The sequence below is a fragment of the Simochromis diagramma genome, unplaced genomic scaffold (assembly GCF_900408965.1).
Source record: "Simochromis diagramma unplaced genomic scaffold, fSimDia1.1 OVJJ01000483.1, whole genome shotgun sequence".
Lineage (NCBI taxonomy): Eukaryota > Metazoa > Chordata > Actinopteri > Cichliformes > Cichlidae > Simochromis > Simochromis diagramma.
In genome coordinates, this window is record NW_024386835.1 from 7990346 (window position 1) to 8015583 (window position 25238).

A 25238-nucleotide genomic window follows, 5' to 3' on the forward strand; every position below is an offset into this window, starting at 1 on the left:
AGAGGTTTACATGACTCTGTCACGATGTTTCATGTTATTACAGATACTGTAACATGGTTCTGCATGCATTAAGTTGATGTATATACTGTGACGCTACATCGAGCTGTACTGTACTGCAAGCTGCACTGGCCCGGAGAGCAGTCACAAAAATCTCTCAATTTGGATTTTTCTGTAACAGCGAGCTAGAAAAAGATGATTTGCTTTGGGTTTATAAATCTGCCGTTGTCAATCTTCTGTTCGTGTGTGTGTGTAAACATGGGATAGGCCTCTGAAATTTTTAGCGGCTTTGGGATGATTTAGGATATTTCTTTTCAGGGGGTCAATGAGTGTCTTTGGCTTGGAAGTACATGTGTGGGTGTGCATGGTTGTGTGCTTGTGTGTGTTGTGTATGTGTATGGTGACCAGACCTGCAGTCCGCCTGAACTGTATCGCTAAGGCTCTGATGAGAAACATCTGTAAACAAGACTGGAGCCCCTCACTACAGCCCCTTGCATCTCCCAGCTCAAGAACTTCATTCCTGATTCCTCTCTCTCTCTCTCTCTCTCTCTCTCTCTCTCACACACACACACACACACACACACACACACACACACACAACTTCACTGCAGCCCTCCTCCAGTCCAACATCCACGCATTCCAGCTGCCACCCTGTCTCCACATCCTGGCTGGCTAACACATTAACATCTGCATAGCGTGTGCAGACACTGGTTGTCAGGGTTAAAATGAGTCTACAGTGAACAATGGAGCAAACATGGAGGGGGGAGAAACACATCTGGATGGCAAATATTGATGACACAATGTAGGTTAATCTGTCACTATAAGGAAATAATTATTTGCAAAAGCTCTTTTGCAAGTTCTTAATTATTTGAATTATTTGAGTCAGTCAATCATATACACATGTTGGTCTTCTTACCACTGTCCATTCCAGCACTTTCCACTGTCCACATGCCACGACTGTGCACACTTCCCTTGAAGGAGGCTTTGGTAGGTGGGCGCATGCCGACTCGTCGGCCACGCCGCCCTGGTCGTCACGGCAGCTCACATAGCGCATCCGTGTCCCTTTGCCACAGCTGGCGCTACACTGTTTTGCGGGAGAGAAAGATTAAGAAACCGGAAACCAACCAAATGAGAAAAGCAGATAAAAAGTAAAATAAACAAAAAATGCGACAGCACTGCCAACCTGGGTCCAGGAACCAAATCGCCACTGGGTTTTGTGGCCCGGGTGGGAAGGGACTTTGGTCCCTGGGGGAACAGGGTGGCTGCTGGGACACTGGGCTATTTCACAGTCCTGTGGAAGAAGAGACACATACACCCATTCATGCAGTGATTAGCAAAATGAATATACTGTAACAACATCTGTCCCTGACAACAAAATACCATGAATATCAGAGATAGCTTTTCTGACATGGGACAGTCGTGATCAACTTAAACTATATTCCTTCGGCTCTACGTTTGAGAGTAGTTATGCTTCCCATCGACCCTTTCCCCTCAACTTACCAAAACAACATTAACAGGGTCCGCCCCGTCAGTTCAAACTATGGATTGTGGCAGTAAGCCACTCAGCATAAAGCCCTGATCCCTGTCATAACAGGTCATAGTGGAGTGGTATTCAGGGCTCCAATGCCTATGCTGGCGTGGTTGTAAACTCCACCCCTAATCCACCCCCTTGTCCCGCACCTTCCGCCTTTCCCTCTTTCCCCTCCATATGCCCTCTGGTGCCCTCTGACCCCGTGTCTTTAGGAATGAGTGTTGGATCGGGTCGCACAGACTTGGGCTACACATTCAGCATGCAGCCTCCAAAAAGAAACAAAGTAACAGGAAGCTCTCCACATGCTTCCTGTCGTACTTGCATTTGCATGCATCAATAGAATATTAACAAATATATACTACAAGAAATCCAAGACATGAGCAACCTTGTACTAAAACGTCCCTCCATCTATCAGTCTCTCTCATCCTATGCCCTGGTGCAGGGTGGTGGTGGGACTAGTGGCCTGGTGGCCCACTTCATGGCTGGCTGGTTAGAATCACAACGAGGTGGGGCAACTGCTTCAGGGTCACTGGTCACCAGTCTCTGCTGGTCCAAGCACCGGAATTGCGAGCTGCTGTGACTAGAGGGGGGCCTCATCCTGAGTCTGCATGCTAAGCGCTCTGAAATGGGTTTACGCCCTACGCTGACCAAACAAACCTCTCATTCAGTTCAAAATATTGCAAGTTTCTGTCAGGGTTTCTGTGCAAGTTGTGTGCAAAGTTCACCATATACACACACACAAACAGTTGGCAAGAAAATTAACCTGGGTGAGTGTCATTTCCCAACATCGTATGATGTAGACTGACATAACCCTCTGTCAGTCTACAACATGGGTAAGTGGAGGAGAAGCACGGCTTTGAACTAGCCTACTTTAAATACTGGTAATTATTTATTTGAAGCATGTCCTCTGTGATATAGCTGTGATTTCTGATTTATTTATGGCTGCCATAAATACAGGATGTTTTGACACAAAACATGCATGAAAATCAAACTGGGGGTAAATAACTGTGCACTCGTGGTGCTGGAATCATTGGGAAGTTAAGTGGTAACGAGACAGAGAAATTGCAAGGTAGTGCTTCTTCAGGTCCGAAAAAATAATGCTTGTAAGTTGAAAAAAATTAGTTAATACATCCTTCAGTCCAACCACTTTCTAAAACATTCATCCATCCATGGAGGGAACTAACTGGAGCCAATCCCAGCTGCATATCGTAGGAGGCAGCAGGGATAGACTCTTATGATATGTTTGCTAGATCAGCGGTCCCCAACCCCCGGGCCTCGGACCGGTACCGGTCCGTGAGTCGTTTGGTACCGGGCCGCGAGAGTTGAGGCTCAGGTGTGAAATGTATATTTTCCAGGGTTTTTATCGGTTTTCAGGGTTATTTTGTTATCGTTTTTATCGTTAACTCGGTTTTCCTTGGTCTTTTCACGTGTGTTATGAATAAATTTTCTTTTTTTCGGTACCGGTACTAGTTTTATTTTGTTGTATTTATCCGCGACACCTTAGAGGCCGGTCCATGAAAATATTGTCGGGCAAAAACCGGTCCGTGGCGCAAAAAAGGTTGGGGACCGCTGTGCTAGATAATAGAAGGTCATCAGTCTATCACAGGGTTAATATAGAAAGACAGACAACCAGTCACCCTCACATTTACATCTAAGGTCAGTTTAGATCATCTCTGTATCATGCATGTCTATGGACTGAGTTAGAAAGCCAAAGTATCTGGAGAAAACGCACAGAAAGGACCCAGCTGGCTGGTGGACTCCAACCCCAAACCATCTTACTGCATTTTTTATAAGGAGCTTATATTAGTTGATCGTTTCCATAATAAGCAAATTCCCATTGTATGCTGAGGTAAGAGCAGGGTAGGTAAACTTTACTGTTTTAAGCTGCAGGTTTGGTCAAACAGTGGGCTGATGTTCCAGTCTATGCTTCTATAAGCATAAAGAACTGTTTGTATTTAACCCAGTCTGATTATGTCTGGGAAAGTTTGTTTAGAAATTCAACAAATCTTTTAAAGATTGTGCATTGGGGGTTTGTAAAAATTACAGAGAAAAACTGGAATTTAGTGCAGTCTCGCAAGTGTTTGTGCATGTCACCTCCTTCTCATGTGCCCCAGGCTTAACGCAATCATTGCTTCTGCCAAACATTTCAAGTGTCAGCAAGATGACACAAGTGAAATTGTTTTCAAGAGAAACATATTAGGGATTCTGTCTCAGAGTTTTGTCTTTATGGTGGGATAGTGAGGCTGGTAAACTTCCCTCTGCATTTGGAGCAGGCGGGACAGCTTTTATTGAGACCAGGTGGAAATGAAATGCCAGGTTTTTTGTGTACATTTTCAGTACAAGCGTGCATCTTCTTCCTTCACACTCAACCACGGAGCAAAAAAATGCTCTCAGAGTGAGGAGATGATAAGCAGATTGTGGGGAAAAAGAAAGGACGATAAGACCTCTTACCTGGGTGTCAGTGGGTCGCGTGGCTGCGTTACATTCGGTGTCGTCCATGACGGCACCATAAGAGCCCACCACGCACTTCACTGCTCGCATCTGGTAGCCTGGCCCACAAGAGGTAGTGCACTGGGTTCAAAGAGAGAAAAAAGAAACAAAGGAGGCGTGATGGGAAAACATTTGCAACAGTCAGCCAAAAAGAAAACTGAGAAAAAGACAAGAAAGGCAAGCAAAAAACAGATGTTTTGTTGGAGCCACCAGAGCAACCCCTGCACACATGAGTATATAGAGCATATAGAAAAAATGTTAGCTCACTTTAGAAAAAGGTCTTCTAACAAAAATCATACATGAGGATATTCATATACATTGGACTGGCCGTTTTCCCACTGCAGCTCAGTCAGAGGGTACTATCCCGCGCTTTCTTCTGGCTCACTGCCTTCAGTGAAACGGGGTCAAACTTGTGTGGCGGCAACTTCAGCTACCATTTGATCATGCTTCATTAAACCACTTCAAATATACCTTAAAATGTGCACATCCTCTGACGAGGGGCACAAAATAGCTCGCATTTTTGGGTGTTCTGTTCTGCACACGTACACAAATGAGAATGGGTGCGCACACAGATATATAACGCGCTTTCTGGGAACACTGCTATGAAGACTGTCCATTGCTTTTGTATCTTCATTTTCATGACATGTCCTCTGACTCTAAACAGCAGAGAGTTCAGTGCTAAATAACGAGCGTAGCTTGTCTGTTTATCCACCCGATGATTTAAATTAGAGACCAATTCATCAGAGAAGTAATAGCAAATTTCTCTTGCTGAGCTGTGACCCATCAACTGGGTAGACTTTCATATTGCATGTATGCAAGTATGAAAGCAGTGGCTCTAAATCTATATATACAGCACACTCTTTTAAATGCCTTGGAAAAAAAGATCTGCTATAGAACTATAAAAATTATTCAACCAAACTGATTGATTAAAGATAGATTATGTCTTCTTTAAATAAAAAGATTTACTCATGTTAGTATGCAAATAAAATTTTCCATCCATTTCCAGTTTTTCCTTCCCAGTGTCGCCAAGTGCTTGCTCATAGGGAGTCGTCTGATTGTTGGGGTTTACTTTCTATTATTTTTAGTCTTTACCTTACAATGTTAGGGCATTCAGGTGACTGGCGTGGTTTGGCACTATATAAACAAAATTGTATTGAACTGAAAATAAAACTGTCTCCCACACACACAGAGATGTGGATCACAAGAGCATGCCAAACTTGCATCTAGCAATTTTAACAGCTGCAAGTGAACAAGGAGAGACAGGAAGGACAGCATAGGTTGAGAAACAGATGAAGAAGCGTGGATAGAGAAAGGAAATGATTGGCGCGGCTTTTTCCTTTTGAAAAGTAACCTATATCCACATCCACATCATCATACACTGACGCTCTCAGCTGATAAATGACCCGACTTCTTACAGCTTTGAACAAAAACAATCGAGCACTGTGTACTGAATGCTGCACAGATCATAAATACAGGGGTGACTCACCTGTCCCCAAGGTCCAACCTGCCAAGCGGCACACTCCTGCTGTTGGCACGTCTGCACTGACTCAGGTTTAGACGACCCACAAAAGCGATCATCTAGACGGTCCTCACCAAACTGACACCACGTCTGACGATGCTTGTAGCCTTTACCACATGTCACAAGGCACTAAATAAATAAATGTTACAGGTTATAACGCCATGAATTGCGTACATAGTTAATCGCTAAATTAGTACAAGAAATGAGCAGTTACAAGTATTCAGATTCATGATAGAGGAAGTTCTCTTAGTTTTATGTAAAGCAGTATATGCACATTAGAAAGCCCCTAGCCCCAAAAACAAAAAAAGTGTGAGTGTGTTTATTTATGTGCGAGTACAGTCCATATGTATATATTACAGCATACGGGTTCTGGCAACACCACACGGGAGATCTGAAAAATTCCCGGAATGCAGCCCACAGCTTTGCAAGCTCCTTGCTCTACGATGTGTAAACTGTGCAGCAGTTTAAGAACGATTTCACCCTGCAATCACCTCTTACCCAACACTCATTTGGAGTGGAAGGAGGGGAGTAACTCTCCTAAAGCGGAGACATTCACAATCAGCACTGGGATTTGACATTTGACCCAGATCACCGCTGCTTTAATACTCCAGCATTTACAAAGAAGTCTGTTATTCTTTACGTTGAGTAACCCTAGACACATACTCGTCTAAAAATCTCACAAACAAATCACTGAGCGAGTTGAAAACCTGCACAGAAACACAAAAACACATACATCTGCAGCTTGAAAAGGTGTCCACTTTAACTACTTAGGTAAAAGTCTTATTTTCTTCACTTGAAACTGTCGGCCCCAGAGCAAGCCACCAAAGGTGCAGAGAGTGCAGCGCACATACCCCTGGGGTCTTATTTTCTTCTAAACGCAAAGACAATACAGTAATTGCTAAACTGACCTCAGACCAGTCTCCAGTCTTCCACTGCGGACAGAGGAATTCATTGCAGGGTTGGACGGTCAGCTTGTCCCTTTGACTGCATTTGCTCTCATCGCCACCAGCCTCAGCTGCCTTTCGACACACTGCCCCTCGACGGCGGGTTCCTCCACCGCAGCTCTTGGAGCACTGCAGCACAAACATTTGAGCATCAACAAGTGTAAACACATACACAACCCGAGATAAACTTGGACAAACATCTGGTCAGTGCAGACAAACAAATCCCCAGACTTCCAACAGAGTTCGTACCTCCGACCAGGATGAGTACTCCCAACCACCCGGGTTACAGTCTCCGTGACAGCCTTCCTTGTCATCAGGTTTGCGCTGACCGCTACAGTAGCGGTCATCAACCTTCTGGGTCTTGCCGTCTGCACGGTTGATTTTGGCACAGTATATTTCCAGGGTACGATATCCTTGGCCGCACTGGGCTGTACACTCACTTTTTCGAGCAACGTGCCATCTGTGTAAAGAACAAGTGGGTAAATCTTTGCACTGCAAAGACCAAATAAAGTGTCAGTCAGATGGATCAAAATGGTTTAGAGTGATGATGCAAACCTAAGTTCACATTCAGTGTTGCATGGCTCAGTGATGACAGCAGGTCTCGCTGTGCCGTGGCACCTCTGGTCTGACACCACCACCCTGTCCGATTCTCTGCTACAGAGAATCTTCCGCTTGCGCTCTCCTGTCAGGGTACAAAAATTGAGGTTCTAAGTGACAGCCACTCTAAAACATCTTGGCAACACACTATAACAAAAAATAAATCAAACATGAGTCAAAATGGCAAAGGAAATTGAAGAAAAGCTGTGTCATTTAAATAAAGAGATCTGTTTTATAACTAATAAGAAATTTACAAAGATGTAAACAGAATCTCAAGCTTGAGTTACAATCTCGGGTTTCATAACTTTATCCTGAGATGAAAGTGACTTTTTACTGCCCGACCTGCAAGTAGTTGTCTGGGTTGATGCACCATCTGGCTCAAGTAAAATATGGCTCATCATCGGGAGTGCAATAAATGCCAGCGTGAAAAGTGTGTACACCTCACTTTGGCTTTTGTGTAAAATTACAGCACGATATGAACCTTAATGTGGCAATAGATCAGCACCTCATGTTACCAAGTTTTGCAGCTGAACGCTATGAGAGCTTAATGTGTTATATGCTAGATGTTTATCCCGCTGTGAACTGTGGAGTTATTGGTTTCCCTTCAGTTGCTGAAGCAGGGTGGTGTCAAAAAGTGGAGAAAGGCATTCTTAAACAGAAAAAATTGACTTGTAACACACATAACAGGTTTTCGAGTTTGCTTGCAATCTTCCTCCGCACACCCACGTACTCTGACCTCTCCACAGTCATGCCAAGCAGATGTGCCACGGCATAGTGTAAAACTGATATTTAATCACTTGTACAAAGGCTAAATGCCTACAATGACCATGTTTAATGGTAACTACAGCATCCTCCATCTCCTGGGTCTCCTGCTCAGCATTTTCTAAATCTTCTTCTTTCTCCATCCCATCTCATTTTTACTCTGACCACACAGTTTATCATTCACCTTTCCCATCATCTCACCCTGCAAACCACATGTGCCTCCCCCTCACCTTGGCACAGACGACTACACTCCTGCCAGGGCCCATAAGCATCCCAGAAGAACTGTTGAGGCTTATCCTCTATGGGAATGTTAAAGGAATACCTGACATCTGGGTTGTAAAGGTTCCCCACAGAAAGCACCTGGGAAAAAGCAGGCAATGTGATATACATTACACAACCTTACAATTGTAAATTTGAAATATCAAGTCTGTAGAAGGATTTATGATTCTGCATTCCTCTCTTCTATTAAATCACCATCTTCTATCTTCACATCTCCTGCACAAGATACCAAATTGTCATGATAAGGACAGCTTACCTGGATAACGATCTCCTCTTCTATGCGGTCAGTACAGTTGATCCTCTCAATGACATGGTCGGAACCGCTGTACTCGATGATGGCATTTCCTACTTTGATTTCCCTTTTGAACATGCTAACCACAAACTCCCCGTTAAGCAGGAACTCTCCGCGGCTATTTGATATGGCTACAGGGAGGCAGAAACAGTTAGTTGGCTTCATCACACTGAAAAGGGTTTGTGTAAACTCAAGCTAGCTTTGATTTATTAGCTGATTTAAAAAAAAAAATATGCATAAAGGTGAATTACTTTGTGCAAATCACTGTTTATGGCAGGAACCTGCACAAACATGAACTTTTCTGTGCGCAGCAGAGCAGCTTAGAAAACACAGTGGCTTAAAATGTTCATTTACAGTAAGGCACACACAGTGGGTAACAGTAAAGCCTTATTGGGCTAAAATAATCCTCTGTTCCCGAAGAAGTCCCATCCAGGGGCACCCTGTTCTGTTCAACAGTCAGTCTTCTGCACTCGTTCACCCTAATGCGATTATGGAGCTAATTTCCTGCCTTTACTTTCCTCGCCATTTCACACATTACACTAATATGGTTGTGGAGAGTGGCATTTATTGCACACGCACACAGACAAAAAAAACAATCAATCCGCTTTGGGTTGTCCCAATATATAGAAACACTGAAACACACAGTTAAGGATGACACTATGTTCAGAAGTTTGCATCAAGGACATGCACACAATAAAAACAACACACGAGCACAAAAAACATGAGTAGGTCAGTGGTACGAACAGGCTGAGACAGGGCCTTAGAGCAAGTACTAAAGCTTTTAAACTAAGGGACCTTGCTGGATTGGTACCCGCAGGCATTTAATGGATTTGCATGCATAGTATTTGCAAAATCTACGGCAGTTATGCAGTGCCCGGCTTTACACTGAAGGCTGAACGCTGTCCTTCTCATAAACACTCAAGCACAGCTCATAAACACGCATCTTTTTAACAGCGCATTCCTCCAGAAATGACTTCAAACAGCACGACTGGAAATGTAAAAATACAATCAAAGTATTAACAATTGTTGGCTGTCTTACCGAGGTAGTTGTCATCCTCCGGTTTCCCTGAGTAACTGTGTTGACGCACATCTATGTTTGTAGCACCACTTGGTATTCGCACCACTTCGTTATAGCCTGCAAATACATATGCAGCGCATTAGCGCACCCAGGTCTGTAAATGCACTAACAAGTGAACCCATCCATCGATGCTTTTCTGCTGAGGTGTGTAAGCAATATAATAACTTCCACAACAGCTATTACCATTTATATGTACTGAAATGGAGACTGATGGGGGTAATAAAAGAGGTTGTTACTCACCATAGCGTACAATGTTGAAGGTGCCTGCTACAGTTTTGCAGGAAGAGTTATCGCCTCCACATACGCCACATTTGTCCCTCCTGGCTTTAGAGTTGAGTACATGATCACAGCCCGCCTGCTGCTCAGTATGGGAAGTAGGAAATGCACAATAAGAAAATTAAGGATTTTTAATTAAAGGACTTTATTAGAAAATCACTAAATCATAGCAAATATGTAATTGATTCTTTTGAGACACATTTTAGCTTAACTTTAGTGCATCTATGAATATAAAAATCCCATTGTCTGAGCTGGAATATATTGAAAACTGTGCGTGGTTTGGAGATCACACGTTATGTTAGTAATGTAGGTGTTTACTATTTTATCCACTAAACACGGTTACTGTTCAAGAATGGTCCCTGCTCTGTTATTATTACAAATAACCATGAACCGCTGCTGCTAAATGAACAGAATTAGAAAGCTCACTCTGCACAGGCCCTGGACACAGATGTCGTTGGTATCGGGTCCACATGGCGTGCCGTCAATGACCCTGTCCCTGAGCTGATAGTAGGCTGTGCTGCCTGCAACCCTGCAGAACAGCTTACATCTGTCCTTCATCAGAACTGACACAGGAGATAGAATACAGATAATTATTTCATGGTGACTCAAATAAATGCAAAGCTTACATTATGGCTGTTATTCATGAAGTAAGTATTAAGATGCCACTGTGATGTGAAAAAAACAATTCTCACTTCCGCTGTACTTGGGCACCCAGCGAACATTTGGAGGTAGACCGTTGATGTTAAAGTGCCTGCCGTCAAAAGCAGCACACTGTTCCTCCCTGAAGTCCTTCTTCTGCTTGGAGCAGGGCTCAGAGTTGCAGGAACGAAACTTCATCCGGCGACCAACACAGTACGTTCCTCCATTTCTGGGCCTGAGAGTGAAAACGTGGGATAAAAGCAGTAAAACCGAATCATTCCCTTGTGTTAAGCACCTTTTCTAAGACGGCACTTATCAGTTTATCAATTTCCCTCTCTTTGCTCAGCCTGTTGTCTACCACCATACACCTAGAGTTAGTTTTTAATTTCCAACTTATCCACACGCTCTACTCTTTTCTATTCGTCCATTATTCAGGAAGACTGACTGATCTCCATATTTACCAGGAAACAATCCTGTAAGATATGCCATCAGAGAGCCTGTTTTGATGAGCATTAGCTATGGAAAGAATTCCCTTAAGGAGGTTTGATCTATGGAACACTGACTTTGGAGACAAGGTCCAATAGGCATGCGTGACTACAAAGGAACGGGCTGCTCACACGGGTCGGTTGCATTCGCGCATGGCAATCTTTATGCCTCCGCCGCATGTCCGCGAACAGGTGCCAAAAGGACTCCAGACTCCCCACGCTCCCTCAACAGGTGAGGCATCGTGCTCTTTGGCTATACACAGCCCATGTTTGCAGTGCTGCAAGAGAGGAACAAAGGGGAAAAGTAAAGGAGAGATGAGTGAAGAGAAGATAACAAAAAGTAATGCCAACACATCCATCTGCTCTTCTGTGCTTTAAAGCTAATCTGGGAGAAATTTGGAACTGGGAAAAAAAAAAATTCACAACTGTGTCTGGCTGGAGAGAGGACAAGAAAATGTCACCCTTACAGTCAATAAATATATCTCAGCTCCAAACAGAAGGATCATTTTATACTGTTAAAAAAACAGACTTCATTTTAGTCATTAGTGTGGTGTGTGCTGGCATGACAAGAGATGAGACAAACACCAAAAGGTTTCAGCTTGTCTGTGTGTGTGAGTGTACATGTTTAGACAGAAAATTGGCATGCTACTATTCTTGTGGGGACCAACAGGGACTTATGGGGACAACATGCCCGTCCCCACAAGTTTTAATGCATTTTTGAGGCTCAAAATGTGGTTTTAGTGTCAGGGTTACAATAAAGTTATGGTGAGGTTTACGCTAAGGCTTAGGGTTAGACATTCAATTTTGATGGTAGGGTTAGGGTAAGTTGCTAGGGAAACCATTATGTCAATTAGATGTACTCACTAAGATATGAAAACAAGTGTGTGCCTGTGTGTGTGTGCATCTGCAGGTCTTGGGACCTGGAGGTGTAGTTCGGCTGGTCCATGGTGCTTTCATGTCTCAGTCTTAGTGACAGGAAGCAGGAAGTCAGTGCAAAAGTTCTAATTATAAGCTCAGGCAGAGTAAGCATCATTCACAGCTTTCCACCACTCATTTACTAGTAACAAGAGTTTACATGTGTCAGTGGAAACTTGACTTTTGGCAAGTCTTGTTTTGTCATTTTGCACAACAAATGATCCTGCATTATGTTGAGATAACCTGCCAGTGTTTCCCTCAAATATTACAAATGACATAAGAAAACACTTAATAAATCCAACTAAAAAGGAATATTTAAAACCAACAATAGCAAGATTTTTCTTTTTACTTTTTTTGGTATACTGAAAAAAGTAAATTGGGTGTTTGTTACATTAAAAACAAAATTACATGTTTAAATTAACTTGTAATTTAAACACAATAATTACATGCTTCTATGAACGTAATTAAATCATGAACGCACTCAAGATCGCACGAGATGTCAAACTGTAGGAAAATCACTGGCGTTATAAGAGGCAGACAACTACGACACACCACGTGCATGCTATTGCTATTTATTGTGGATTAACCTGTCAAGGACAAAAACGTACAAAAAAATTCTGCATCAAGCCTTGAAATCATAGCTTTCCTACTTTTGTTAAGTCTGGATTGGTGGCATGGTAGTTAGTGCTGTTGCTTTACAGTAAGAAGATCCTGGGTTCAAATCCACAATCTGGCTAGTTTGCACTGGTTTCTCTCTGGGTATTCTGGTTTCTTCCCACAGTTAAAAGTCGTGCAGTTGGTAGAGTTAGGTTAATTGATGATTCTAAATTACCTGTCAATGTAAGTGCAAATGGTTGTTTGTGACAGACTTGTGAGTTTTCTAGGGTGTACCCTGCCTAACAATTCAGGGTTATTTCCCAGCCCCCCTGCAACCAGGATAAAGATAGGATGTTAGTTGTTGTAGATCCATTAAATTTTTATGTTAACCAGACTCTAGACTTTGTTGAACATTATGTAATATGAAGACAACATGTAGTATTTAAATGAGCAAGTAGTATTGGGGTAAATGTTATTTAATGGTGTTGAAATACAATGACAAAATTGTGAAGGATTAAAATATTCCAAGAGCTCAACTTACTTCATCTAAACATGTTTCAATCGCGTTTTATGAACACAAAATGCACAAGTTTATTGAATATGAAAAAGTTGTGTTGAGTGAACACAATTGTTTAAGTTTCTGCCAAAGCAAAACATTTGTGTGCAACCAATGTCCACTACTGAATCGAGTAAATCCAACATGGCTTTTTTTTCAGTGTATAACGTCCCCTCTTCCTGGCCACCAACACTAGGCAATGCTAAGGTTCATGGACTTTTTTTCTTGTGGTGGGCTTAAATCGCCACCTTCAGCCGAACTGAAGTGATTAAAATATGGCATTCCACCCCTTACTTAATTATCCCCAAGCTTCTGGCTTAATTAAAATCAGTTCAAGGGTCTTCTCCTTTACCATTTACACACTAATGCATTACACTATCAGCATTACTCTTACCTTTCCAGGTGAACAGTCGGTGCCATCTGCCCACGGCATGTGCTGAGTCCTGCAGCCCCGTTGGGCGCCCTCTGGACTTGTGCACCATAGTCTTCGACACTGGGTCTGAGAACACACGAACACACACACACACACACACACATTAAGAGTCAATGCTGGGATTCCAGGAAAAAAAATAAACTAAAAGAACAAGCTATGGCTCATAAATGTCATGTTTATTTCCCTGACTGTAAACAACTCCATTAATATACAGCATGGACTCAAGCCAGCAGACTTCCAATTTAGCACATTCTATCAAACAATATGCCTCCCTACACTAAATTTGCTGCATCAACAATTTCATTTGCCAGGTATTTCTAAGCCTGCGTGACCTTTTAGACTGAGTGAAAACCACAAGCCAAGAAACTATAGTGTCACATATTTAAAGACATTTCTGTATTATTAAACTGAAATGTCACTTTTTTAACTTAAATTCAAATTAAATCTGGCTTCACTTTGCTTGTGTTTCAGAAGAGAACATGTTAAACGTGGCAAGTGACTTTAAAGGCTTCAGAGTCATCCGAGAACCTCTGCTGCACTGAATCTCAACTCCCTCCGCTCCCCTCTGAGACCCCCACGTGCAACATGACAGTTCAGATTTGCACACCGAGTCCGCTTACCATATAAGGGCACACCTGCGTTCCCGGCCCAAATATCAATTCACACTGTTTATTGACATTGTATATCCGCCCGGGCAGCTGCTGCGAGAGAGCGTACGGTCTAGAAACGGGCTCATCAAGCAAGCACTCACCATATCCTGTGCTATTAAGAAATAAAAATAAAATGACTTAAAGAAAAGGGATAAAAACAAGAGAAACAAACAGACAGAAAGCACACTCAGTACAGCTGGAGTGGTTATTTTTCTGCACAAATACATCTTGAAAAACGTCTTGTGTTGAACTAGCTATATGTGGTAAGTAGTGGGGAACTCAGGAAGTCAAGGATGGAGGGATACTATGCATTGCTTTGGAGGTAGGTCATTAAATATTATTACTCCAGAGGGTACAACAGCCCTGAGAAATGATGACAGTTTGACTGTGGCTACCAATGCACTGTGTGTATTGGCGTGTGTGTGTTTGTGTAAACCTGCACAGTTATTAAAGAATATTTAGCCAGGTTTTAGGGGGTCATTTTTGCTACGTTTTCCCAGTTCTATTCCCCATGCATGTTTGGAACAATGATGAAGACAACAGTATGACATACTCAAGGAACTCTGTGATGTACTTCCTGCTACACTTGGACCACATCCAAGGGTTTGTGTTGTAATTAAGTGTGGGAGCCATCACATGTTGTTGAATCTTTACTCCATCCTCCTTACACTTGTTACTGTCATCGTGAGGCATGTTGAACCTGGAAGAATAGAGGAAAAAAACATGTTCAGGCATAAAAAAAAAAAGCTATTTATATTAACAAGCAACAAATAGAGTGTTTTTAAATGTCCCCACTAGCTGTACTTCCATGGCCCGGCATGGCTCTGTTTTGCCAGTGTGGTTATTGCTTCTTGGCAGGACGTCAACTTCTTGATATGTTTTATTGTGCTTCACAAAGTGGCAGTGACAAATAGCAATTTGTGTTGTGTTTGACTGTACTTCATTTCTTCAGCAACATCTAAACAGCAATTCTATTCTTCTACTGTCACCATCTTATTGGCTTTGGGAAACTCATTCAAGGTTGCTATACAAAATAATGCACAGCATTTGTATTGCCTGCCTGTGGCAAGACTGGATAGAAAGATATTAAATTATATGAAAACTGAGAGAAGAATAAGTGAAGCATTCAAGCTCCTGCAGGGTAAACAAATGTGCTCCCGGTCGATGGTGGACAGGTACGGCATCACACTCCTTGTTGCTAAGCTGTCCACCTACAACACAGAGCTTTGTCGCAAATCAGTCATCAAGCATGCTGCCCCAGCCTGATGCAGATAAACATGCAACCCAATAATCCCACCTTTTTGTATAGTGGTAGAAAAGGAGCATTTGTTTGAGATGAGGACTATTAAAGTCTGTAACAGTCTCCAGAGTAGAACGCTTACTCAGGACTTTGGACAGTGGAGAGTTTGCTGAAGGGCAAAGGAAACCAAGAAGTGGTTTAAATTCAATTCTGAGAATCCAGGTTACAGATTTTTTTGCTCTCAAAATGAAAAGCAGGGATACATTTTTTTATCCAGATGTGCAGAATTTATGGTATCAGCTGTTATAAATTCCTAGAAAGTGTTCTGAAGCTCTAGTAATGTGTAACTAAGAACAAAACCAAGTATTTATGACTGATGAAAAAACAAATCAGTGGAAAAAAGTCAGCTGCTCTTACACATGTCCAAGTTCGTGGGCAATGGTGAATGCAGTACTGAGTCCATTGTCCTCACTGATGCTGCAGCTCCTGTAGGGATCACACACGGTCCCCAACTCTGCAAGTCCTGAATAAGAAGAAGCTCAGTTCATTTTCTTTTGTATTTATTTAATGTACATTTCTACTATAATTTGTATCACTCTGTTAAAAAAAAAGAAAAGAAAAAGAACAAATATGCATTTACCTAAGGTGTCACACTTATCCCTCGCTCTACAGATGTCCTGCCTGTGGTGAAAACAAAGATAATTGATCTCGGTCATTGTTAGTCTACATTTTAGAATTTTGTCAGGATCCCTCTACATTTTTGGTTCACGGAATATTTGCATTTTGAAAAATGAAAGCTTCCACAATTCCTCTTGCACCTGGTGATTAGGATGGCAGTGTCGTGATGGGAGTGGTGGTTATCATCCAGGACGTTCTGACTCTGCTGCCAGATGCAGAAGTTCTTTAAAGTGGTCTGTGCATTAAATGAAATAACTGGACCATCCTGAGAAGGACACAGAAAAAATAATAAATTATAGGAATGTGCACCATGTTGTGGCGTGGAAGCAAATTAAGTATTCTTACCAGCTCATTGTTTATTATAACTAACTTTACAATCACAATGTTAATCAGGTTTCCAATGCTGGGGTCCTTGTATATGGAAGACACCTGAAAAAAACAACAAAGACACAAAACGTGACCTCAAACCTAAAGAGAAAATCAATGTTTAAATTAAGTTGAGCCAGATTGGATGTGACACTGTATATTTAGTGATAGTGGTTTTATGGGCTGCTTACTTGCAGTTTCAAGCAAGTACCAGAGATTTTGTTTGATTGAAGGATCGGTATGATAACAGCTTGAGCCCCTGTGGACAAGTCAGCCTTTCCCCAGACTAGAATATGGGTCATCGCTGCCTCCCCAGGACTTTCAGTTCAGCCCCAGATGCAGGCGGAAACTGGTGTTTGAAGTGGTCGAGAGTATGCAGCCTATGTAACATACCTGAGCCTATTTTTTAACATTCATCAAAGCTGTCAGGCAGGCTATCCCTCTCTTCCCCCGAGCCGTTTGAAAATGTTGTTTACCCCTGCCCTAAGGTGCCCTTTTACCTCCCTCAACTCTCCTCCAAAGGCTGACTGACTTGCAGCACAAGCAGCAAACAGCAAAGAGGAACACGTGTGTACATTTAGTGCATCAGTGTGCACGAGGATGTCCTACTCTGTCCATATCTGCGCAAAAGATTCCTACCAACCAAACATAGAGATCAGAACTTACTATAGACATTAACGTGAGTATGTAGTGCTGTAGGTTGCTGCCGTGATGCTCCACCATTTTGCTGTCGGCCACCAGCATAACTTCAACAAAGCGCGGGTAGGAGAGGAAGCGCTTTGATCTCCTGTGAGGTCCTGAGTCACCGCTGCTATCATTTGACGGTCTAGCGCTAGCACTGCCATGCTGTGATCTGAGCAAAGCATTGCTGGCCAGGCCAGCGCTCAGTGACTCCAGGTCATTGAATACACCAGTACTGACCACAGGGACTGCTTTAACCACAGTGCTGACCCCAGCCGCTGGCCTTCTTTTCACCTTGTGTCTCTTATGTCTGTGTTTGTGTCCTAGAATGAGAAGCCAAAAGAAATGGAGCAAATGTAAATATACAAGAGTGCAGGCCTGAGAAGACTGGAAGCATATTCGCTCAAACAAGGCAAGGAATAATTCATTCTTTGTCAAGAAGATGTGTTTGCTATTAAGCTGAAGTCATGTTTAACTTTTAAATGATGGAGCTATATGAGATCTGGAAGTGGATATTGTCAAAATAAGCTCCCCCCTCCACTGAAAAGAGTTTGCTGACAAATGAACATTGCCTGAAGTGCCTTTTTTTTTCTCTCAGAAAAGGGAGGAAAAGAGGGCAAAGAGTTCAGGCAAGGTAAACCTGGAACCCAGCCATAAAAAGAGTACACAAATTGCTGTGCACACATCAAATGAGAACAATCCGACAACTGGGAAGCATTTTTCTTTAACTCTGGAAAGGTTTTATGTCCTTAGATAACATCTGCTGAACTGCTGAGTCTTTTTGTTTTCAGATCATCCTTACTAGACCATTACCAATGTGTCACCATTTATGAGGGATGATTAATGAATAGTGCTAAAGATCAATTTGCCGTTCCTAAACACCCGCAAGAAAGAAATGTAATCCATGTATATTTTTTTCACATTCAACTGAGAAGTATTTTGTAAAATATCATGTTAAAAGTCTTTTCTTGTATGATATGTTTACAGCATCCTTAGCTCCATCTTTGTTTGTATAGTTAAAAACTGTAGTCTGTTGGAGTGGCTAGTAACAGCTTCTTTTTGGTATGTCACATTGGATAAACTGAAGGTTACCACTGGATAACTTTCATACACCACTCTAACAAAAAACACATTTGCATGAGCGGTCATAGTCAGCTCACTGCAGTCAATCAGGGATCAATCTGTGTGCAAGCTGAAGGCTGGTCAAATGCAACAGCCAAAAAGGTTTGAAGCCTTTTGGCATTTTATGCAGTGTGAATGATTAAATATTAAATTCATATTTTGTCCCTGCCCGTTTTCTAATTTCTTATTGTCTTTTATCTTTTTTTTTTTACTGATTTTGATCAAATCAAAAGTACATTGTTTGTGTGTGTGTGTTGTGTCTCCATTCTCAGTTCAAAATAAAAAAGAATGGTCTACAGATTCAATAGCACTTTGTGCAAGGCTGAATGAATCGTGTCCAGAATAGCTTTTAGTCTCATTTATGTTACTTGAGGCTAAAATGAAAACACAAACAATCACTCAAATGGAGTGAGAGCAAGCATCTTCAGAAGGATCTCCAGCACACAAAGACAAATGATTTCCATATTTATTGCTTTTAGTTTTGATTATTTTACCGTTTCAAGTTGCCATCACTTATGTAAAAATTTACACTGCATCTTCATGGAAGTAGGTCTACCAACTTTCTTATCAAAGGAGCAGAGGAAGTACAAGAGTCAACAGGAAGTTCAGCCAGTAAACTGAGATGAGGCGATATAAGTGTGAGCTTCCAAATGATTCTTCTTGTGCGAGAGCTGGAAAACCTCCTCATTACTGTACTGCAGCTGTGGGCACTGCACTGTGCAGGCTATAGCATGACATGCAAGCCAGGATAGTTTCATACTATACTTTAATCTTGTCATTACATCTCTGACTGTAGCCTATTTATGGCAGAATGTATTTTTTATTTAGATATAGAACTTTAATTACTTTAATATTTAATCAGTTGCATTATTAGTTTGATGGTGGTTTTTACGCTGCCATTCGGGTTCACTTTAACTCTTTATGGTCATTGCGCAGTCATACTTTCTACAGTACTACAACAAAATTTAAGTACTGTTCCACATTGGTGCCAAAAGAAATTCAAGCTGTAATTGCAATAAATAATATATGTACAAAATATATACAGTCATTTATGAGTCCAGACATTCCTTCGGTTCCCAAAATCAACCCAACACTGAGGCACCACTGAAAGTTAAAAACAGTACAGCTCCAATAAAAATAATTCACTAAAAAAAGAGGATTTACAAGGTTTAGTGACGTTAGAAGTTAGCAGGAAGTTATGTTGCTAGTTCCAATCTAGAAATGATAAACCAGATTCTTATTAAGGTAGTTTTTAAAAAATAAAAAATAAAAAAACCTAAATGTTCAAACTCTGCTGTCTATGGAGGACTAAAGAGCAGTGACATATAAACTATGCAATGGTTAGCTACACAGCTATGGTTATGCTAATATAAACACATTAGCATGAAGGATGAGGGATACATTTTTCCTCAGTAAAGGTTTATGTTGAGGGTGCTCGATGGTCAGAGACACATACCATCACATGGCAGGAAAAAGACATGGAAACAGACCAAACTTCAGCTAACAGAGATTCTGAGAAGTTCCCATTCAAAAGACAAGGTTAGCTACTAATATATACCTGTGTGGTTTGGATTAGGTGTGATCTTCAGTATCAACACTGAAATCTTAGTCTACTTTGTCTCCTCTCCTCTGCTCGCTGCCTCACAAAGTGTATGTGTTTGTGCGTGTGTGCACAAACCCCCTGTCAAACTGAGTATTCCCAGCTAGCATTAATTTGTCATACAACTTCAACCGCCTGACAAGCACAGGAGGAAAAGCTTGGACCCATTTTTGCTGTCAGAAATGAACTATTCTTCTTCAGTGCGCCACAACAATATAGTTTTATGTATGGAATTCAACTCCATACAATAAGAAAAAAAAAAATAAGCAAATGAAAGGAAAAAGAGGCCCCTCCCACCAATTGAAAAGTTGTGTTTGCATTAACCAGATAAGCAGCATATCATCCTAGAGGGCCTTAGTACAATTACTGTAATAGCTCACTGACTATTATATAATTGGTTCCTGTTACAGCTGATAGTGGAGACTTTAAATTTGAGTGATTATATCTGCGCAAACCAATTTAAAGGTCCCATGTACATAGTGGCACACAAATGTCAAAATTGTCTAATCACTCTGTCCCCTGTCCCACTAAAGCACTAAGATGTGCATTAACCAATTACATCTAACCCATATATACTGTTTCTAGACACTGGGAGGTCCATGCCCAGCAGCAGAAGTATGCTGTTTTGATAGAAAGAGGACACTGGGTGAGGGTTTACTAGAGCAGATATTTAGGTCAGCTGACTGGTCAAACACAGCACCTCAGTAGCAAGGTCTGGATCTGACGTTTTAGGTACAGAGCTGTGTCTGTTATATATCCTAATGGCATATATGCTTACTCATCATGTAATGTACCATACCTGAAGTGTCACAAGCTGAGGTCTCCTCAGCGGTCTGTTTCTTGGGTGCACTTTTCCTGTATACAATATGAGGTTTTGTGTGTTCCTCTTCATAGTGTTCTCCTTGATAGCTGTGAAGGGGCTCCACAAAATATTCCCCTTCTGGAGACCTGAAAGTGCCGAGCTGGGTAACAGAGAAGACACATAGCAGTTAGGCTACAGCTATCTATATTCTCTAAGTGCTTATAAAACCAAGGAGAATAATCTATATCTCGAGGATCTTTTAGTATTGAGCTCAGTGCAGATCACATACCAGTTTGTACTTAACGTAGGAATGTAAAAAATAAGCAAAACACAGACATAGCAGCTTTCAGTGGTAAAAACAAAGTACATTTGCATTCATGCTATAACAGAGGAAAGGTCTAAATGTGAAACCTTTGATGTCTATCAGGAAAACACTAAGACTGTATGTTCTTGGCAAGTATGCTGCAAACCTTGTATGTGTTTGGCACGTTTAGCATGAGTTGGTTAACTTAGAGGTATAGGATGTTCCAGATTAGATTCGTGGAAAGTAAAGCACACATATGGAGAACCATCATGAAAGCTTGGGGGGAAGGTTGGTATAATGTTTGCTTGCCATATGTTTCTACTCCCAGATAATCAATGGTAAAATATATATATGGTATATCATAAGGAAAAAATGATTTGGCTATGTGTATTAGTATTTGATGCTGTTTGTTCTGCTTACATTTTGTTTAGCAAGACATTTTTTCTATTACTCTGCAAAGGCCTGCACTTGAACTTTTGTCTGGCAAGACAAAAGAGGATCTCACTACAATAAGTTATTTTAGAATGTACTGCAATGAAAGGCAGCATTGCCTGTTTTAGGATGGAGGTTTTGGATAAATAATAATATATGCTTCATAAATGTCAGCTCAGCCCCACAAAAGTTCCCTGCAGAGCAGAGGATTCAAAGCATTTTATGTTTGATTTGTCATTTGGGAACAAAGCTGGCCTATTACTCTTGTCTGTCACCTCACTGTGGTTTCTATGTATAAACTCCTCTGAGTGCACTTTTCCTCCACTACAAAGCATCACTCATCAGGACTCCCTCTTTAGGAAGCCTGGGAGCTGGAACAACTTCGTCGTGACGTCAGTACCACCCATACTAAAGACGTCACCGACTACCGGTGGACCAGAAAGAGACACAAATGTGGAGTAAACCTGAGTGCAGTCAGCCGACTTGGGCTCTTTGCAGCAAGCCACAACCGAGATTCTCGGTAAATGATCAGTTACTTACTTTCTGGATGCGCCCCACTACACGATCCTACCACGAATACAATTTTGAACAATTTTCAAAGTTTTTTTTTTTCTTAAATCAGCTACAGCTTCACTCAAAAGTCTCCAAAACACGTACACAACTTTTTATGCCCTCATGCTGCAGAAGTAAAGTGAATGTAAAATGATCACGCGCACGACGAGTACAACCGCGCGTAAAAACTCACCAGTCCAGAGCACAGACTGATGACTGCGGCGTGCTCTGCATGTGCATTTACTTGTCCTTTGTAAAAGCAGTGCCTTAACTCCGTGTCCTCCTCCTCCTCCTCTCTCTCATCTGCTGCAAAATCCGTTACGTTCTCTCCTCGGGCTACTCCAAGTATTGTCACAGTGTAGAGAGGTGCGATAAATCCCGAATCCAACGTCAGGTTGAGGTGATAGTCCTGTCCGAAAGCAGATATCCTGTAGTGGATATTCGGCGAGGCCCAGTGATCCGTGCTATTGCCTGTGCCCTCATCCAAACTTCGCCTTTTCCTTTTGAAGTGTACACTGGTTGGAAACTTGTCACCGGCTTCATTCACTCGCACCGGTGTTACAACCTCATAAGCGCCGATCTCCTCGTTTACTGTGGAATAAAGGTAGAAGAATGTAAATGTGGTTTAAAAAAACAGTCTGCTTACATTATAAATCAGTGGGTAAAAAGGTTTAAGGATTATTATTCTATCAAAGTTGTTTCTGTCTTGAAAATCTGTTGTTTTAGTCAGAAAACGATAGTCAGTGAACTTCAGGCATCTAAACGCTGCAAGTCATTCGCTTGACTGAATTCAAAACTCATTCATTCTCTGCCGTCAGTGTTAGAAAACAGCTGCATGAGAAATTTTAAGAAATGCGGGGGTTGTCACAGCAAAATACTTTACCCGTGCTTGAATTCAAAAGCAATGTCCCCGTAGATGCGACTACATTCAAGAAATCAGGGAATAGTAGGAACCCCAAGCCCCAGAAGAGCACATGCATGATTGTCCACGTTCAGAGGAGAGAGCCAGCCTGTATTCCCTTAGTAGTACTGTATTCCTGCGGTAACTCCGGGCTTTCCGCCTCCGGTCCGCCTGCCACATCCAATTTTATTATCCTAGACTCTTGAGTTGATGGTCTCTGGCCGATGAAGTACACTGCTGGGACGTGAGCGCGATTCCCTGACGAACATGCATACTGCAGAGAGGAGTGGGCTGCTCCAACACTCAACTGCGATGGGCTCCGCTTGCCCGTGAACCAACTCTCCCTAGCTTAGAGGGGCGGGATCAGTCTAATATAATATTATCAGTTGTGTTGTTTCAATCTATACCACCTATACTCAGAGAGAGCTGCCCAACTAATCTGACATAACGTGTCGACAACGTGTGCGCAATCCAGCTGCAAATTTGCATCGTGACACAAAGTGACATACCGACTTTTATTGTTGAGTTAATCACGTTTCAGAGGGGTGGACAGATGCGCAGCAGATCGGTGACTATGACAGTGAGGTGGGGCCCATATAGGAAATGCCTGCCCTGGGGGCAAATGAGATAATCTTAGCTGTATACTTAGAAGTTCACGGGATCACAGAGTGACAAAATTCAAACTGGCAACCGTATACAGGCATTGCTTTAGGTCTTAAGTAGGTGATGGAAAAGGTATTGTCTGAGGACAGTGGTAATGGTTTCATTAGGGTAGTCTTGAAAAATCTGGGTCAGTCATCTCTCAGGGAGATATTCCAGAAAGATACTTTAACAAAATTACTCGGGCGTTACTGTAGTGCATAATCTGGATTCTGACATGTACTCAGGTAGATTACTCCATTTAGACTCATTTGATTGAAGGCATCTGTGCATGCTTCCCAGCCCACATAACCTTATGTGGTGATAAATGCTTGCAGCTGGCATATGACTTCACAGCTTATTTGTTGTGTGCAATCAACACACGTGGCCTAGAATGAGGCTATACATGAAACATTGGGTGTGCAGGTGCATAGCTGAAATTAAGCACCTCATATAGAATGCCTGTGTTGTTCAAAAACACAAAATAAAACAAATAAAAGTGGAGAAAATAGCTCAGCTGCTTCTGTAATTATGTTGATTTCATATGCGTATGAAATCTATTTTTCTTTCTCTTTCTTTCTTTCTTTTTTAATAGAGAACATCTTTAAATAAATTCACACCAGCCTTTTTAATCATGGCTTTTTCCTCTTCACAAAACCAACATTCTTGGCGAAATGGCAATTGGCCACCCATTTGCACCAGTAAGGGCTAATTTTCTTGTATGATGGATGATCCACCATGAACAAGTTTAGTATGATCATAGGGGTCAGTAAAATGTTAGCATTTGAGATCACTGGTTGTAATGACCCACACTTGAGGTTCCTAAGAATACCTTTACGTCATGACTTAAAAGAATTCCCTAGCCTCCTAGCCCTTCCACTGGAGCTGGAGCACGTTTTTCCTTTTAAACACACCCCTTTTATCTCCAGTTAGTCTCTTTTCCAAGAATTCTTTTTAACACAGTTTTACAGCACACTGGATCACAGGTAAGTAATAACAGTTGGGAGAAAATGTGCTTAGGCAGCATGTTTATGTACAGCAAATACAACTTCAGAGGGCTATTTACTCTTGTTCCAGTTGCTGCATTGTTACAGATGCTATTCATTTAAAAGAAATTATAATTATGTTTTTCAGCGAATGGCTAGTTGAGTTACTGAAGTCACTGTTGACACAGCGTTTATGAAAATGGATTAAAAAGCTACTTTTCCACCTTAAATATCAGCATATGGTTAACATCTTCGGTGGGCTGATTTTGATTCTCAACAAAGCGGTTACTACAACTGGGGGCGTGTGTAGTGTGTGTATGCGTGTTCTCAATGAATGGTGGTCACTGAGGTCATCAGAGTCACCCTTCCTGATTTGTGTGCGAGCAGCATCATTCAGAAGAGCTATCAGCAGTGTAAACTTCACTTCCCCTCCAGATCAGATAAAGAGCTGATAGGAGGCGGAAAGCTTGAATGAAGTAGCCAAGCCTGGCCTGGGATTTCAAAGAGATACACTTTAATTGTTTGGCTTTTAAAATCTCCCTTTACTTGATCTTACCCTCAGCCCCCACCCAACAGACCTTCCAGGCCCAGTGATCTTGACAAGGCAATATCCCTGTGTAGTGTAGTGAATGTGAAAAAGACCAAGTGCTGAATCTTTATTTCAAGATCATTCATTTATAGGCATGCACACCAAAATTGACTTCAATTAAGTCTTAAAAAATAAAAGATTTTCATGATGAAGCATGAAGGATGAGTTCAGTAATGCGAGTGAAGAGACTGTCCAAAGTTTGGTGGCATGGCAACCAATACAGTATTACTTGTCAGCTGGTTGCCGGGTGAACAGGCTATGGGTCAGGTGGGGTTCCCTTTCCTTTTGTCCTGTTTTTTTCCTCTT

At 41.8% G+C, this 25238-nt stretch overlaps 1 protein-coding gene across 1 annotated transcript in view; it reads right to left on the minus strand.

Annotated features, from left to right (window-relative positions):
* The window catches only part of adamts9 (ADAM metallopeptidase with thrombospondin type 1 motif, 9), a 42035-nt gene extending 18832 nt beyond the window's left edge, over positions 1 to 23203 (minus strand). Inside the window, exons 1-25 of the mRNA XM_040029212.1 lie at positions 22701 to 23203; positions 22011 to 22408; positions 20527 to 20689; positions 16991 to 17328; positions 16304 to 16387; positions 16099 to 16223; positions 15921 to 15961; positions 15698 to 15803; positions 14594 to 14740; positions 14011 to 14152; positions 13352 to 13456; positions 11022 to 11167; positions 10458 to 10639; positions 10192 to 10328; positions 9730 to 9847; positions 9451 to 9546; positions 8376 to 8542; positions 8071 to 8200; positions 7037 to 7163; positions 6731 to 6941; positions 6446 to 6610; positions 5505 to 5666; positions 3980 to 4099; positions 1181 to 1288; positions 914 to 1081 (exon numbers count right to left, since the gene is read on the minus strand). Coding sequence (XP_039885146.1) covers positions 914 to 1081; positions 1181 to 1288; positions 3980 to 4099; positions 5505 to 5666; positions 6446 to 6610; positions 6731 to 6941; positions 7037 to 7163; positions 8071 to 8200; positions 8376 to 8542; positions 9451 to 9546; positions 9730 to 9847; positions 10192 to 10328; positions 10458 to 10639; positions 11022 to 11167; positions 13352 to 13456; positions 14011 to 14152; positions 14594 to 14740; positions 15698 to 15803; positions 15921 to 15961; positions 16099 to 16223; positions 16304 to 16387; positions 16991 to 17328; positions 20527 to 20689; positions 22011 to 22408; positions 22701 to 22797 — 3783 coding nt within the window. The 5' untranslated portion in view covers positions 22798 to 23203. The remainder of the gene's footprint in view (positions 1 to 913; positions 1082 to 1180; positions 1289 to 3979; positions 4100 to 5504; positions 5667 to 6445; positions 6611 to 6730; positions 6942 to 7036; positions 7164 to 8070; positions 8201 to 8375; positions 8543 to 9450; positions 9547 to 9729; positions 9848 to 10191; positions 10329 to 10457; positions 10640 to 11021; positions 11168 to 13351; positions 13457 to 14010; positions 14153 to 14593; positions 14741 to 15697; positions 15804 to 15920; positions 15962 to 16098; positions 16224 to 16303; positions 16388 to 16990; positions 17329 to 20526; positions 20690 to 22010; positions 22409 to 22700) is intronic.
* Between the last annotated feature and the right edge of the window lie 2035 nt (positions 23204 to 25238).